The sequence below is a fragment of the Macrotis lagotis genome, chromosome X (genome assembly GCF_037893015.1).
Source record: "Macrotis lagotis isolate mMagLag1 chromosome X, bilby.v1.9.chrom.fasta, whole genome shotgun sequence".
Taxonomy (NCBI): domain Eukaryota; kingdom Metazoa; phylum Chordata; class Mammalia; order Peramelemorphia; family Peramelidae; genus Macrotis; species Macrotis lagotis.
The window spans coordinates 411,055,653-411,072,656 of NC_133666.1; the positions used below are offsets into that span (position 1 = coordinate 411,055,653).

The 17,004-nt window shown below is 39.2% G+C and overlaps 1 protein-coding gene and 1 long non-coding RNA gene across 2 annotated transcripts; one reads left to right on the forward strand and one right to left on the reverse strand.

The window, feature by feature from the left end:
• The first annotated feature begins 372 nt into the window (after positions 1-372).
• Positions 373-16,657, forward strand: TCF24 (transcription factor 24). Its single transcript, XM_074204153.1, has 2 exons — positions 373-747; positions 16,522-16,657. The coding sequence occupies exons 1-2, from the start codon at positions 373-375 to the stop codon at positions 16,633-16,635; spliced, it is 489 nt and encodes a 162-aa protein (XP_074060254.1). The 3' UTR covers positions 16,636-16,657.
• LOC141500736 (uncharacterized) lies at positions 5,058-6,526 on the reverse strand. The gene is made up of 3 exons (XR_012472020.1): positions 6,459-6,526; positions 6,197-6,291; positions 5,058-5,208 (listed from the first exon to the last, which is right to left on the reverse strand). It is a non-coding gene; the product is annotated as an uncharacterized LOC141500736 (long non-coding RNA).
• Positions 16,658-17,004: the final 347 nt, after the last annotated feature.

The window sequence follows — 17,004 nt, forward strand, 5'->3', positions numbered from 1 at the left end:
CAGGCAAAGTTCAGGCTGAGGTCTGCTTTGGGTGGTTTTCCAGAGCCTGGGGAGAATATTGAGTTGGGTTTGCATTTCGGCTTTTCTTTGGATGGCCCAGTTTACACGTTTAAGAGTTACATTTTCGGCTACAAGGTGGGACCTGGGTTTCCCACCTAGGCTAAGCCAGAAGCCTGGAAAGGGGCCCTAATACTCTTTCCCTAGTCCTCTGGGGGTCGGGGACTAGATGGATGCGGGTCTAGGAGAGGAGGCTCCCCAGTCCCTCGCCCCGCAGCCCCGGCGGCCTGGCAGAGGGCACGGGCCCCGGGCGGATCTCACGCCGTCTCCGTCCCGTTGCAGGCTGCAGGCGGCCCGGGAGCTCAGAGAGACAGCATGGACTGCGGCCGCCGCGGCCCCGGGAGCAGCCGGCCCACCTCCGGGCCCGAGCCCGACCCGCCGCTGCCCCGGGAGGCAGGCAGTGCCCCGAGCGCGCCCGGGCCGGGCCCCCGGGCGGGGAGCGGGAGGCCGGCGGCGGCCAACGCTGCCCGGGAGCGCAGTCGGGTGCAGACCTTGCGGCACGCCTTCCTGGAGCTCCAGAGGACCCTGCCCTCGGTGCCGCCCGACACCAAGCTCTCCAAGCTCGACGTCCTGCTGCTGGCCACCACCTACATCGCCCACCTCACCCGCAGCCTCCAGGACGAGGAGGACGCGCCCTCGGATCCGGGGCTGGGCGCCCTGCGCGGCGACGGCTACCTGCACCCGGTCAAGGTAGGCTCCCGGGCCCTGTGGGCGGCTCCCGAGCTTGAAATCGGATCCACTCGGAACCAGAGCGTTCCGTGCAGTCCGGTCCCATCCGAACCCGTTGGGCTCCTGCAGCCTTGCCCCGAGAGGCGCAGGTTTAGGCAGGACGGCCCTCTCGCCTCTGGGGCTCGCCCTTCCGAGGGGAGGCGGCATTGGCCTGTAATACATCACCTGGGCCGGCGGACACGGGATTTTCTTATTTTGAGTTTTACAATCTCCCCCCAATCTCCCCCCCACACACACACACAAGGCGTTCTGTTTCATTGTTTTCATGGTAGACACTGATCTCAGTGGAATGTGATGAGAGAAATCATATCCTTAGGAGGGGAAAATAAAGTATAAGGGACAGCAAGATTACATAGTAAGATAACGGTTTGGTTTTTTCCTAAATTAAAGGTAATAGTCCTTGGTCTTTGTTCAAACTCCACGGTTCTTTCTCTGGATACAGGATGGCATTCTCCATCGCAGACACCCCAAATTGTGCAAAAGGGGAGAATCTTAAGCATCGTTTGCCAAACGTCTTCCACACACGCTTTCTGGGTGTTCAGAACCCCGGAACCTCGCTCCTTCCAGCCCCGGGTCCCCCTTTCCTCCCCGCCGGTCACCTGTACGCCTTGCGCCGGTCAGCTCCGGGCTGCCCCACAGGCAAGGCCCCGGCAGCGGCGGCGGGGAGGGGGGCGAGGGACAGGAGGTCATCGGGTGCTCCCCAAGAAGTAAACTCTCCTGGATGGGAGCCCCGTGTCTGCGGCCTCCGGGGGTGTGGGCTCGGCGAAACTACAGCCTCGGGTTTCTTACTCTGTAAACGGAGAGGCCGGGCTGGGCGCCTGCCGGACGGGACAGTCCAGGTCTCGGAAGAGCTCTTCCCACGGCCCACGGGGAATGCGCCACGCTCTCCTTGGTCTCACCCCCCTTCCCGCTCCGGCACAAGTGGGAGTTTGGGTCACTAAGGAAAGTGCACTCGGGTAACTTCGCCTTATTGACATTGGGAGGGATGAAAACCTCTTTATTCTTCCATACCTGATTTCGATTTCTTTTTAGAGGACCTTGGTTTCCAATACACTTTGGCGGCTGCCCGCGAGTCATACTGTTGGAAGTGTCCGGCCTCCCCATTTATTTCTGTGTTTAAGTATCATCCTAGCTGCACCTCGGCATTTCCTGAGGGCTTTGATTAGGATGTCAGCGCCGTTTTTAAATTTCCCCTTAGTTAAACGAGTTTGTTCGCTAAATCCTAGCTACCTGAGAAAATTCTCTTTATTTATTCTAAAATAACACTTTGGAAACCAGAAAGCACACAATTTAGCATTTCAGCTGATCCCTGCCATAAATCAGGAAAACGGAAAGGGCAGATTAAAACACCTTGTCTCCCTATGTGAAAAATTGTCAGTCATTTAAAAGTAAGGAGTTGAGATCTTGGTGGTGCAGAAAACATACTATAGAAATCATGCATCTTTCCTTTGTTTTTCTTTAAAAAATTGTATCGTTATGTTTTGTTTTTACATTTTAAACATTTACAGATTTCCCCACCCCATGAGAGATCTCCTAACAAATTAAAACAAGTAAATAAAACTAAGTAATGCAGTGGCTTTATCAGATAGTGCGCAGTAAAATTTCACAGCTGTGGTACTTCCTTTTTTTAAAAAAAAGTTTTTAAAATTAATATAAATCTATTTTGACCCTCCCATATTCCACTTCCTTGAATAAAATAGAGAAGGAAAACAAATTCCTCCTAACAAATATAATCCAGCAAAAAACAAATACCCTCATTGATTTTATATATATATATATATATGTATATATACATTGATTATATGCAAACATACACAAGTCTTATTCTCCATCAAAAATCTATCTTCTCTCAGGGAGTGTCTTTAGTCTTCATCTGTCCCTGGCATCATGGATAGTCATATCAATCATAAATCTTACACTTTGCAAAATTTTTGTTTCATTTGTCTTCACAGTGTTACATAAATTATTCTTTGTTTCTGTTCATTTCATTGTTCATCAGTTTATTAAAATCTTCAAAATTGTTCGTTTTTATAATGAAGATAGTATAGTATAAATCAAGTTTCTCAAAGTATGTCCAGGGTCCCCTAATTGTCCTCAAGACTCTCTCAGGGGGACCTTGAAATTACTATGCTTTAACTTAAAACGAGATGTTTCTCTAAATATAACCCCCACAAACAAAAGCTCAATAATTTTTGACAATGTAAATATGTCTTGAGACCAAAATGTTTGAGTACAACTGGTATAAATTATCGTTCAGATTCTAGTTTCTTCACATTGCATCAGTTCATCTAAGTTTTCCCATGTCTCTTTGAAATTTTCTTTTTTTTCATTTCTTATAGCAAAACAGCATTTCATCATGTTCATATACCACAGATTGTTCAGCCATTCCTCAATTGTCACACATCTTTCAAAGTATCATTTAGAGTAGGAACCTCCGCCATCAATGCTATCTGTAATACCAGGGATACTAGAAGACAACAAAATCTACACAAGGTTTAGATAGCACAGTAGGTATAAAGAGGGAAGTTCCGGAGCCAGATGTTCTACTTAATCTCTCTCTCTCTCTCTCTCTCTCTCTCTCTCTCTCTCTCTCTCTCTCTCTCTCTCTCTCTCCCTCTGTCTCTCTCTCTCTCTGTGTCTGTGTGTGTGTGTGTGTGTGTGTGTGTGTGTGTGTGTGTGTGTGTGTGTGTGTGTGTGTATTTGAGGTTTTTGCAAGGCAATGGGGTTAAGTATATTTTAGGTTTTTACAAGGCAATGGGGTTAAGTGGCTTGCCTAAGGCCACACAGCTAGGTAATCAGGTACTCCTGACTCCAGGGCAAGTGCTCTATCTACTGTGACACCTAGCTGCCCCAGTTCTACTATCTTAAAAAAAAATACAATTATCTGACTTTTCCAGATAAAATATATCAGAAAAATTCAGATCCTATAATTTTTATTTTTTCCAAAAAAGTTCTATAGGTTAAAAAAGATATTTTCATAAAGTATTGAAGCATGGGGCAGCTAGGTGGTGCAGTGAATAAAGTACCGGCCTTTGAGTCAGGAGTACCTGAGTTCAAATCTGACCTCAGACACTTAATATTTACGTAGCTGTGTGGCCTTGGGCAAGCCACTTAACCCCATTTGCCTTGCAAAAAACCTAAAAAAAAAACACCTAAAAGACATTTATTTACACAGAACATTAATATTTCTATCAAATCAGAAGGAAATTGAGTGAATGATTTTTCTGAATTGTGAAATTTATTTATGACCTCAATATAACAAGCTGGAACCTATTTTAGATACATGGGACCAGTCTTTTTTTTTTCTTGCAGTTTCAAAGTTACTATAACACAATTATTCTATAGCACAAATTGCATTCCTTTGAAAAAATGAACCAAAATAATTATCTAAGTAACATTATCTTACTCTTTCTTTCGATACTTTTTTTTTTTAGATTTTTACAAGGCAATGGGGTTAAGTGGCTTGCCCAAGGCCACAAGGATAGGTAATTATTAAGTGTCTTAGACAGGATTTGAACCCAGGTACTCCTGACTCCAGGGCCGGTGCTTTATCCACTGCACCACCTAGCCGCCCCTCTTTTGATACTTTTAAAAAATGTCTTTATCTAGGTATTTGCTAAAAAAAATCTTCTTCATAGGTTTTCCAAAGTTTAATTTTTAAAATTTCAATTCTATTTCAAATTAATTCTTTTAGTAAAATAGTTAAAGTTAATAGTTTAAAATATTCTGTAATTTTCAGTTTGATATTGGATTTAATATGCAGAGGGAGAAAGATACCACTAAATGATTCATAAGGAGATTTTACAAACAGTGAACAGGAACTTTAACTTCCTCCATGGTTTGTTTAACACCAAGTCCACTGTCAGTGTTCAACCAGAAATATGTAATAACTAAACCTTTAATAATCACTACTAAAGGAGAACCACCAATAGGAAAAGTGACTTCACAGTATTGGTAAGTTTTGACAAAAGGGCATTATGCCAAAGGAATGCAAGAAATTGATAAACTCAAACCATTTCTATTTTTAAGTATAGAAATTTGGGATATTTTGTTTGTTTAAGTCAAGGAGACAGAAAGGAAGCTCAGGTACAAGCTTTCCAAGGGAGTACAAATTAAAGTACAAATTAATAAACAATAATATTACACTGTCCTGTTTCCATATATATTAGAGTATTACTCAACCCGATTTTTGTTAAACATATTAAAATGGCATTAACAAAATTTATTTTAATATCAAGTACATTTAAATTACAATAAAAAATGTCCATTAAGCATTTCCCTGTGCACAATATAATTAAATGTAATAGCAAAGAGTCATCCACAGGCTTTCCTCAGTACAATCCTATGAGGCAGGAAGTAAGCTAATATTTTCTAAACCTTGTTGTGAAATCTTTCTTCCACTCACAGAAATCTGCAACTCATCTGTAATACATAATTTAAGAGAGATGTCTGAGATACTGAGAAATTAGGTGACTTGCCATCATTACACAGCAAGTATCAGGGACTTTTAGAGCCAAAATCAGAACCAGAAACTGCCTCTCTGAAGTACGGTATCCCAAAAATCTTAGTGAAGTTTTTAAACTCCAATAGTTAAAATCTGCACTAAGATTTTTGGATTACTCTGTATCATCTCCATTTAACAGATGAGAAAATTGAGGACATAGAACTTAAATGACTCCCTCAGTGACAAAATTAGTGTTAGAGCTGGTGATCAAATTCAGGTCTTCTAACTCTAGATTCTGTACTTTCTACTGTCTCTCACCACCAAACTACCTCTTAAAAGATTTTTTTCTTGTTTAATTATGCATGTATTGATCATCTTCAACAATAAAATGTTAGGCCCTTGGATCAGAGATTGTTTCATTTTTTTGTACTTGTATACCCAGGATCTAGTATAGTGAAGGCACTTAGTAAATCAATGCTTTTTTTTTGATGGAATTGGTTGTGATCTTTTTCTTCATATAATAATTATTTTATATATATATATATATGTATATGCACTATCCTTTTATAGTTTTATTATTGAGTCATTGTGTTTGACTTTTCTTGACCTCTTTTGAGGTTTTCTTGGCAAAGATACTGGAGTGGTTTGCCATTTCCTTCTCCAATTCATCTTACAGATGAGGCATACAGGAATAAGTGATTTGTCCAGGGCCACACAGGTAATGAATGTCTGAGGCCAAATTTAAACTCAGATCTGGCACTCTGTTGTTCTGACTCACCTACCCATATACTATCATACTACCTTATCATTTTAGGAAAAAAATCAAATAGTTTTGATTATATATATATATGGAGAAACTGTTGACTTTTGCTAACTAGTAATAGTAATTTGTTACTAACACACAATTGATTCTGAAATGGGTTGACCCATTCACCAAATGTTTATTGAGGCTTATTTAGTACTTACACTGTGCTAGATCTTCCTGGAGTAAATAAATGAATAATATGACTCATCTCAGAGTTGTTGAACTAGTTGGAAAGATGGGCCAAATACTTCAACAGCTGTAATGCAAAGAAGGAAACAAATGAAATACTATGACATTCCAAGCAAAAAAATTTGACAGATATAATTATAATAAATTGCTATGAGTTTGGATTTTTAAATATCTTTAGACACTCAGACCAAGCCATTAACTGAAATATTTAAGAATTGTACATATTTTTCTTACCTAAATTTCCCAGTTTACTGAGAGCTCTTCGGTAAACCATGATGGACTTGAGAGTCATTTTGTATCCCTATTAAGTACCTGGAGATGAAGATGGATTTTTGACAGTCTCATAGTAGCTCCGATCATCATCAGTCAATCATCAATTTCATTCCATGCACTTACTATGAGAATAGCACTGTGAGAGGTATCCTGCAGCTGGCAAAATGTAGAAGAATCCTCATAGTAGAAATGTCAAAGACATGATATAGATTATAAAAGATATAGAGTATGTCTAGAATCATCTTACTAGAGGTTAATTTTTCTGGAAAATTCAAAATATTAACATTTAAACTTATTATTTGACTCTAAAAGCACAGTGCATAAACATTTCTAAATATTTAATCACTTAGGTTGAATTCTGGATAATTAGAGAAACAACTCCACATTTAATGGTTTGAGAAAGTAGCCTGGGGCATTGAGAAGTTAAATATTCAGAATCCCCAAACCTACCAATATGTGTCAAAGAAGGTCTTGAACCTAGTTTCCCCTGACTCAGGTTGACCCCTGAAGCACTATACCAGACTGTCTCTCAATTAGGAGTTTTCTATATTCCAAAATAGTGTCTGTTTTTCAGGAAAAATTCCTGTTGTAATTGTGTTCATTTCTTTCATTTACATACATACATACATACATACATATATATATATATACATATATATACACACATATATAGAGAGATTTTAAAGAATGTGTCTTTTACTTACATCATATCATCTGAACTTCACAATAACCCCTTGCGAAAGTAACACAAATACACACACACACACACACACACATTTATAGATAGGGTAACCAAGGCTCCCAGAAATTGTGATTTGTAGTTGGCAGTTGCAGTTAACAAAATGCCAGTTCAAGTTTTCTGGCTCCAAGTTTAGTTCTCTTTCTGTGATACCACATCCTTTTGCTGATTCTAAAAATGATACTAAATCATTAGAAGGTGAATAAACTAGTTAGTATCATGTTGATAAAGACTAGCCAAAGGAGCCAATTCGTTTTCTTTGAAATATCTGGTTTAGAGTTCCCAATTTCAGTTCAATCAATTTACAAAAGTAAGAAAAACAACAATTATTAATTATTAAGCATTTACTATATACCAGTTACTTTGCTAAGCACCAGGTTACAAAGAAAAAGTGAAACAATCCCAACCCTCAAAAAGTTCGTATTTTAATTGGATGAGACAACATGTAGATGACTAGGTTTTGATGTATTGTTATTGTTGTGTCTAGCTCTTCTTGATCTAATTTGGATTTTCTTGGCAAAGATCTTGGAGTGGTTTGCCATTTCCTTCTCTAACTTATTTTATAGATGAGGAACAGAAGCAAACATGATTAATTAACTTGCCCAGTCACACATTAAGTGTCTGAGATCAGATTTGAATACAGGAAGATTTTTATTTTAGGTGTTTGCAAGGTGTTTTAAATACTTTTTCTTTTTCTTTTTAGTTTTTTTTTTTGCAAGGCAAACGGGGTTAAGTGGCTTACCCAAGGCCACACAGCTAGGTCATTATTAAGTGTCTGAGACCGGATTTGAACCCAGGTACTCCTGACTCCAGACTGTTATGTCTGCTGAACCACCTAGTGGCCCTATAGATAACATAGTACATGATTTGTAAAGAAGAAAAAGGAGGTAATCTCAGAAGGGAATATTCTGGGGTAGAGGTATAGGAGGGACAGAAGATGGGATCTAAACTGAATCTTTTTTGTTTGTTTGTTTGTTTTGTAAGGCAAAAGGGTTAAGTGACTTGCCCAAGGTCACACAGTTAAGTAATTATTAAATGTCTGAGGCTGGAATTGAACTCAGGTCTCCCCGACTCCAGGGCCAGTGCTCTACTGCACCACCTAGTCACCCTTGAACTGAATCTTGAAGGAAGTCAGATGGAGGGAAAGAATGAGGGCTTTCTAGATATGAGGACAGCCAAGGTAAAAGTACTAAGAAAATGCAATGTCTTGTGCATGAAGAATAAACAGGTAATCTGCATTATGGAGTGGGCAAAGAAAAGTAAAAATATAAGAACACTTAGATAGGTATCAGGGTTATTAATTAAATGTCAAACAACAGACTATATTTGATCATATTGGAGAATTTTTGCTATTATTGTTTTTTATTTTTTTATTCTTTTTTTTTTTTTTTGCAAGGCAACGGGGTTAAGTGGCTTGCCCAAAGCCACCCAGCTTAGGTAATTATTAAGTGTCTGAGGTGCGACCTGAACTCAGGTACTTCTGACTCCAGGGCCAGTGCTCTATCCACTGTGCCACCTAGCCACCCCTTTGCTATTGTTTTTGAAAAACAATCTTGATGTTTTCAATCAAGTGTTTACTAAATACTACCCTATGTTATGTGAAGAGTAGCTAGGTGGCCCAGGAGATAGAGAACTGAGCTTGGAGTCTTCAAGAGTTCACACTGTAGCTGTGTGACCCTAGATAAGTCAATTAACCCTGTTTGCCTCAGTTTCTTCATCTTTAAAATGTGCTGAAGATATGGCAAACCACTGAAGTACTTTTGCCCAAATGTGAGAGTTGAACAAAACTAAACTGACTCAGAAACAACAAAATGCTATGTGAATTGTGATGGAACTGAAAGCAATGGAGATATTCATCCATTGGGCAATGACTAAGCATATTTGGGTATACAAATGTAATTAAAAATGAGAAGACCACTCAATTGGCAAGCCTATATTATGAATAGGGCACTATTCTGCTTACTAGGATATCATGTAGTCCAAGAATTCTTACCCTTTTTGGTGTCACAGACCCCATTGGCAGTTTGGTGAAGCCTATGGATTCTTTCCCAGAATAGTGCTTTCAAAAGCAAGAAATAAAATGCAGAAGAATGCAGGGGAAATCAATTACATTGAAGCAGTTATTAATTTAAAAAAATAAAATTATACCCCAGGTTAAGAAACTCTTATCTTGGGGTGGGTAGGTGGCATAATGGATAAAACACCAGCCTTGGAGTCAGGAATACCTGGGTTCAAATCCGGTCTCAGACACTTAATAATTACCTAGCTGTGTGGCCTTGGGCAAGACACTTAACTCCATTTGCCTTGCAAAAACCTAACCAAAAAAAAACCCCTTTTATTTCACATAACCTCCTCATTTTTACAGATTAAGAGGCTGTAGATTTACATGAACTGATGGAAACTCAAGTGAAGCAGAACCAAAACATTGTACACAGTAATAGCAATACTAAGCAAGGATCAACAGTGAGTGGTTTAGCTATTCTCAATAACACAATGACCCAACACTATCCCAAAGGACTCAGGATGAAAAATCTAACCACCTCCAGAGAGAGAGAATTGAGGGAATCTGAATGTAGCTTGAAAGATACTCCTTTTTAATTGCTGTATGTGTGTTTTTTAAATTTTGGTCCATTTTCTTTCACAACATGACCAATGTGGAAATATGTTCTGCATGACTGCACATGTCTAACCTATATCAAATTGCTGTCTTGGGAAGGGGAGAATTTGAAACTCAAAATTCTAAAAAAATGTTTAAAAAGTTGTATTTACATACAATTGTTTAAAAAAAGGTTAAAAAACCCCAAAATAAAACAAAAAGCAAATGAGCAAGCTGAAGCTGAAAGACATATGATCACAGAGCCAGTGAGTGATAGAAGTGTAGAGCCCAGCCTTCTGAAGTCTAGTTTAAGGCACTAATTAAACAACTATTTTCATTCACTGTTAAGCTATGTTATTCCTGTCCTTTTGTGTGTTCTTATCCCTAAGTTAGAGCTTAACTCATTAGAAGTGCTTAAGTGTTTGGTAAATTGAATTGCCAATACTGGTGATACTGGTTATGGTGATAGCCTCAGTGAGGGTCTTGGTGTAGATAGAGATGCAAGTCAGGAGACCAGTATTTGAATTGATTTTCATAAAGCACATAAATACTACTAATTTTCATGATTCATAAAAATTCATAAAACACAAAATACTACTAATAAGATCATTTCTATAACATCTTAAATTTGCAAAGCACTTTACATATATCATTTGATACATTTGTATTTGATACAACCCTGGGAGATAGATGTTATAATGATCTCAATTTTTACAGATGAGGAAAGAGAAACTGATAAGGGTTAAATGACTTTCCCAGGATCACTCAACTAGTAAATATTTGAAATAGGAGTCTTTCTGACTCAATCCACAGCAACCTATATGTTCCTTCAAACTGCTTTCTTAAAATCTTAATATATTTTATCATCATACCTTGTACAGTCTATTACACATAGAGAATATCTGAAAATGTATACCATTTGCAACTATATCAAAAAAATTTTGTTTTTTAATATATTTTTCCATTTTAGTAGAATCATACTAAGTAAAACCATAGAAGTTGAAGGCACCTTTACTTGTTATAAACAACACTGTTCTGTTTCAAAACTGGAAAAATAATTGTGTGAACTTTGTTGTGGTATTCATTAATTGAAATGAGAAGTATCTTATTTCTGCTCATACTACTATATTTAGCACCCTACTTTCAGATAACATATGAAAAAATAACATAGCCAAAAAACTCTCTAAAGATAATATTCATGAAAATACTAAAGGAATAGATTATTTCAAGTCACATTACATTATGGGCAAAATATTTCTTCTGAGATGATTCTTTTGTTTGCTGGGTTTTTTTTTTAGGTTTTTACAAGGCAAATGGGGTTAAATGGCTTGCCCAAGGCCACACAGCTAGGTAATTATTAAGTGTCTGAGACCGGATTTGAACCCAGGTACTCCTGACTCCAGGGCTGGTGCTTTGATCACTTCGCCACCTAGCCGCCCCCTGAGATGATACTTTTAATAAAAATTATTTGCAAAGCACTTTCCAGTTTGCAACTCATCTGAGTCTCAAATAGCTCTGTGAGGCAAGAACAGCAGGGACTATTCTCCCTCTGGAATAGATGGGAAACCAAGGCTCAGAGAAATATTGTGACTATTAGTAGTCACAGAGCCAATGAGTGTTTGAAATAAAGTTCAAATCCTGGTCTTTCTGATTCCAAGTTTTAGCCCTCTGCTTGGACATGCTGATTAATTATGAATGGGTCTTGTAGAGTAAGTATTTTAATTTCATTGTTAAATCTATTTGGGATGGAGAGAGTTAAATTATATGTTTGAATGGATTTTTTAAAATAACATTAAAAGAAATACAGACATAACAATAATATATAAACAATATCTAAATAATTCTGAGATAGTTCAAAGATAGAAAATGTAATCATCCAAGAGATTATCAACTCAACAACAGATTTTCTGATCTTTCCAATTATAAAGATGTTTGCAATCAAGTAGATAAGACATCAAGATGATTAAATTTTTCATTATAATGGTCTGACATTGTGTAAACATTATCATGTGTAGTTTAAAAAAAAGTTCTTGATGGTGTTTTGTTGAATTTTGTTGTTATAGTTTGTTTTGAAATTGGATTTCTCTATCTCACCTTGGCTGGAAGTACAGTGACCTCTCATGGACCAGAATTCATCGCTGATCTGCATGGAAGTTTTAACCTTTTCAGTTTCTGACCTGGTCTGTTTTGCTTCACTTTAGGCAGCCTGGTGGCCTATCTGCTCTTGGAAGTCCACCAAATTGGTGTCAGACATAGTTCTCTGGTGTTTTGGGGCAGTTAGGTGGTACAGTAGATACAGCACCAGTCCTAGAGTTAGGAGGTCCTGAGTTCAAATATGACCTCGGATTCTACTTTTACTAAATATAAGTGACCTTGGACAAGTCACTTAACCCTAATTGCCTTGCAGCCATGGCCACCTCCAGTGGTCCTGATTTATATTTGGTCACTAGACTCAGGTGACTTGGGAGGAGAAAGTAAGGCTGGTGACAGCACCCCCTCACTCAAATCCAATTCACTTGCTTATCATGGCATCACCTCCCTGATGTCATGGTCTTCTTCAAGAATGAAGGACAAACATCATCAGTTTGAACACCTAATCTCTTTGTCCCTACCAAACTCAATCAAATCTTGCAGCCTCATCCCCCATCCCCAGTCCTAGAAAGCAAATTTTTGGCTTATTTATTTTATATTATTACAACAAACTTGTTGTGGGAGTAAACATAAATCCCTCTCCCCCCCCCAAAAAAAAGACGAGAAACCTCAAGAATAGTGAGAGAGAAAAAATATACTTCAGTCTGTCTTCAGATTCCAATGGCTCTGTCTCTGGGATGAGTTGCCTTCTTTATCATAAGTCTACCAAATTAGTTGCTTCAGTATTTTTCCCACAGTTGCTGTTACTAGCTGTATTTCCCTCTACTCCATTCCTTCCCATTCTCATTTATTCTATTCTCTCTCTCCTTTCACCCTGTCCCTGTTCAAAAGTGTGTTGTATCTGAGTGCCCTCTTCCTTCTCTTCTATCACTTATTCATCCATTCCCTCCTCCATTCCCCCTTATCCCATCCCTTTCCTCTCATTTTTCTCTAGAGTAAGATAGATTTCTATACCCTATTTAGTGTCTGTTATTTCCTCAGCTGAGAATGAAGTCTCATTCATTCCCCCTCACCTTCCCGTTCCACTCCATTGAAAAAACTTTTTGACTCATGTGAAATATCTTAGCCCCTTCTTTCTCTCCCTCTCAATACTTTCCTTTATCACCCATTGATGCCATCTTTTTACTGTATTATGCCATTATATTCAGCTCCTTCCTGTGCCTTGTCATATCTATAGCTATATCTATATCTATATCTATATCTATACACACTCCTTCTAATTGCTCTTATAAATGAGAAAGTTCATGAGTTATCAGTATCTTCTTCCCATGCAGGAATACGAACAGTTCAACATCACTAAGTTCCTCATAGTTAGTCCTCCTTATCCACCCTCTCTATGGCTCCCCTGAGTCCTATACTTGGAGATCAAACTTTTTTGTTCAGCTCTGGTTGTTTCAATAGGAAAGTTTGAAAGTCCCCAGTTTCATTGAAAGTCCTTCTTTTCCCCTGAAAGATGTTCAGTTTTGCTGGGTAGTTGATTCTCAGTTGTAAACCAAGATATTTTGCTTTCTGGAATATCATATTGCAAGCCCCAGGAGTCCTTAATGTAGATGCTGATAAATCCTGTGTGTAATCCTGACTGTAGCACCATGGTAGTTGAATTGTTTATTTCTGGTAACTTTTAGTATTTTCACCTTGATTTGGGAGTTTTGGAATTTGGCTATAATATTCCTGGAAGTTTTTCTTTTGGGAACTCTTTCAGGAGGTGACCAGTGAATTCCCTCAATTATTTTACCCTCTGCTTCTAGGATCTCAGGGCAATTTTGTTGTGTTATTTCTTGAAAAATGAAGTCCAGGGGCCGGCTAGGTGACATAGTGGATAAAGCACTGGCCTTGGAGTCAGGAGTACCTGGGTTCAAATCTGGTCTCAGACACTTAATAATTACATAGCTGTGTGGCCTTGGGCAAGCCACTTAATCCTGTTTGCCTTGCAAAAACCTAAAAAAAAAAAAATGAAGTCCATGCTCTTCCTGGTCATGACTTTCAGGTAGCCCAATAATTTAAATTCCCTCCTGCTTGTTTTCGAGGTCAGTTTTTACAATGAGATAGTTCACACTTTCTTCTAATTTGGGGGTTTCTTGGAATAGTTTTATTTCTTCCTGATTTCTCTCAGTCATCGTCTTCCTTTAGTTTTATTCTGCATTTGAAGGAGTTATTTTCTTCAGAGAGCTTTTTTTATCTCCTTTTCCAGCTGGCCAATTTTGCCTTTTAAGGAATTCTTCTCCCCATTTGCCTTTTGTGTTGCTTTTTTCCAATTGGCCTAAACTGGTTTTTCACATATTATTTTCTTCAGTATTTTTTTGTAATTCTTTCACCAAGTTGCTAATTTGCTTTTCATGATTTTTCTGCATCTCTCTCATTTCTCCTCCCAATTTGTCCTCCACCTCCCTTAATTGCTTTTCAAATCTTTTCCTGAGCTCATCCATAGTCTGAGCCCATTTTCTATTTCTCTTGGAGGTTTTGGATATGGAACCTTTGATTTTATTGTCATCTGAGTATGTGTTTTGATCTTCTATGGGACTAAAGTAATTCTCTAAGGTCAGATTCTTCTTTTTCTGTTATTTATTCATTTCCTCAGTCCAAGACTAATTTACAGCACTTCCAAGGTTTTGAATTTTTTTTTGGGGGGGGGACACCTCACTGGGACCTTTATTCCTCAAGGTCTTATGCTCTCTTGCCTGTGCTTTGATATGCAGATGACCACCCGCACTTCATTCTGCCCTGGAGCTGGAAGGAGGAGTCCTGCTTGGCTACTTAGTATGGAAGAACAAACTGCAATCTGGATCTGAGTGTGGGCAAACAGCAGAGTTCTACCCTAAGGGAGAACAGAGAAATTTCTGCAGTGTTCCCTGACTCCCTTACCATCTGTGGGTTGTGCTCTGGGGGTGCAGGCTGCTTTCTCCAGATTTTCACTGCAGGTTCTTCGGCTGGAGCTCCCTCACTCCATGCTCATTTTGGTGTAGCAGAATTCTCTCCCCACCCTTTTCAAGCTGTTCCAGGGCTATGCTGCGACCAGGGCTTTTTCCAACTCCCAGTCCTGGTGAAGCACACCTTTCCTGCATAACTTCTAAATTATCTTGGACTGGGAAAATGTATCACTTAGTCTTTCTGTGGGTTCTGCCCCTCTAAATTTTGACTAGAGTCATAATTTGTTGGCTTTTGGCATTTTGGGGGGAAGAAGTTCCAGGGAAATTCTGCCATCTTGGCTCTGCCCCTTTGCTTTTCAAAGTCTTTTTTTGAGCTCATCCATAGTCTGAGCCCATTTTCTATTTTCTCTTGGAGGTTTTGGGAACAGAAGCTTCTATTTTGTTATCTCCTGAATCTTCCATGGGACCAAAGTAATTTTCTGTAGTCAGATTCTTCTTTTTCTTTTGTTTGCTCCTTTCTTCATCCTATGACTCATTTATTGCACTTCCAAGGCTTTGGGGGTGCGTGGGTTTGGAACAACCCACAGGGACATTAATTCCTCCAAGGTCTTATGAGAGGCTCTGACTACTCTCCTGCCTGTGCTCTGGGATGTGGATGACCACAGGCCCCCCCCCTCTGCCCTGGAGATCTGAGGAGGGTCTCTGCTCCACTATGGTGGTGTGGGGCCCCAGACTGCAAACTGGATCTGAGTGTGGGCAAACAGCAGAGTCCTGTCCCAGGGAGAACAGAGAGACCTCTGCAGTCTCCCCTGATCCCCTTACCATCTGTGAGTTGCACTTTGAGGGTCCAAGCTGACTCCTCTGATTCCCGCTATAGGTTCACACTGCAGGGCTGCTCTGAAGCCGGCTCTTGCTCTGCACTCACTCTGGTGCAGCAGAGTTCTTTCACCACCCCTTCAAGCTGTTTCTGGTGATTCCTGGGCCAGGAGGTCTGGAAACTGCCCACTCTGTCATGGACCCAGGTGCCTCCAGGGATCTAGGCATTCAGCCCTGCTGATCTGAGGCTACAGCTTGTGCTCACAACAGTTTTTTTTCCAACCCCTGCTCCTGGTGAAACACACCTTTCCCATAGAACTTCTAAGTTGTTTTGGACTGGGAAATTGTATCACCCAATCATTCTGTGGGTTCTGCTCCTCTAAATTTTGCCTAGTCATACTTTGAAGGCTTTTGGAGTTTTTGGGGGAACAAATTTTTGGAAATTCCTGCCTTCATGCAGCCAACTTGGCTCTGCCCCCTCCTAGAAAGCAATTTTTAAAGTAATTTCTGGACTGAATTTTTAAACCAGATACACAAATAGGGCCTGGACCTGGCCAGGCCATGAATGGAGGTCTTCCTGGTAAAGCCAGTTCTCTTCAGTTTGCCATGCTGCCCCACAGATCAACAGCAAATACAATGAGGTTTAAAATGAAAATATCTTGGTGCACATTTGTACATACATTTGTATATAGTTTAATTTAATTGGATGAGGAGGTAAAAAATGATAAATTTTTGTGTTGAAAAAGTTTCCCAAATTGGACAGTCTTCTTTCAGGGTCTGTTTATTTTAGGAATCAGTAAGCAAATTAAATATATGAATGAATTTCATTTGAATATTCTTTTTTGTTTTTTTTAGAAATGGCCCATGCGATCAAGATTATACATTGGTGCTACAGGTCAGTTTCTGAGTCATTCTGTGCTAGAAGAAAAACCCAATCCTGGAGATGCCTCAGCAGACTCACGACCTTAGTCTTCCTTCTGCTTTGTAAAATAGCAAGAAATTTCTATTTATTAGAAAGATGTAATGAATACATATCTTCAGATAATAACAATTATAATTTCTCAAAGTTTGTGAATGATACATACTGGCATTCTATTTTTTGTTTTCATACTAAGTATATGTGAAATTAAATCATGCTAACAAAACCCCTCTAATGTTAGCCATCATAGCTTAGTACAATACATATCATTTACAAAGCAACTGTGATTCATATACAAGGAAATATATATATTTCACTAACTGTACTATATATATATACATATATATATATCTGACAAATGAAAATTTGGTATGTTTATTCAATAACAGGCTCTGTCCATACTTTACCATTGTTCCAAT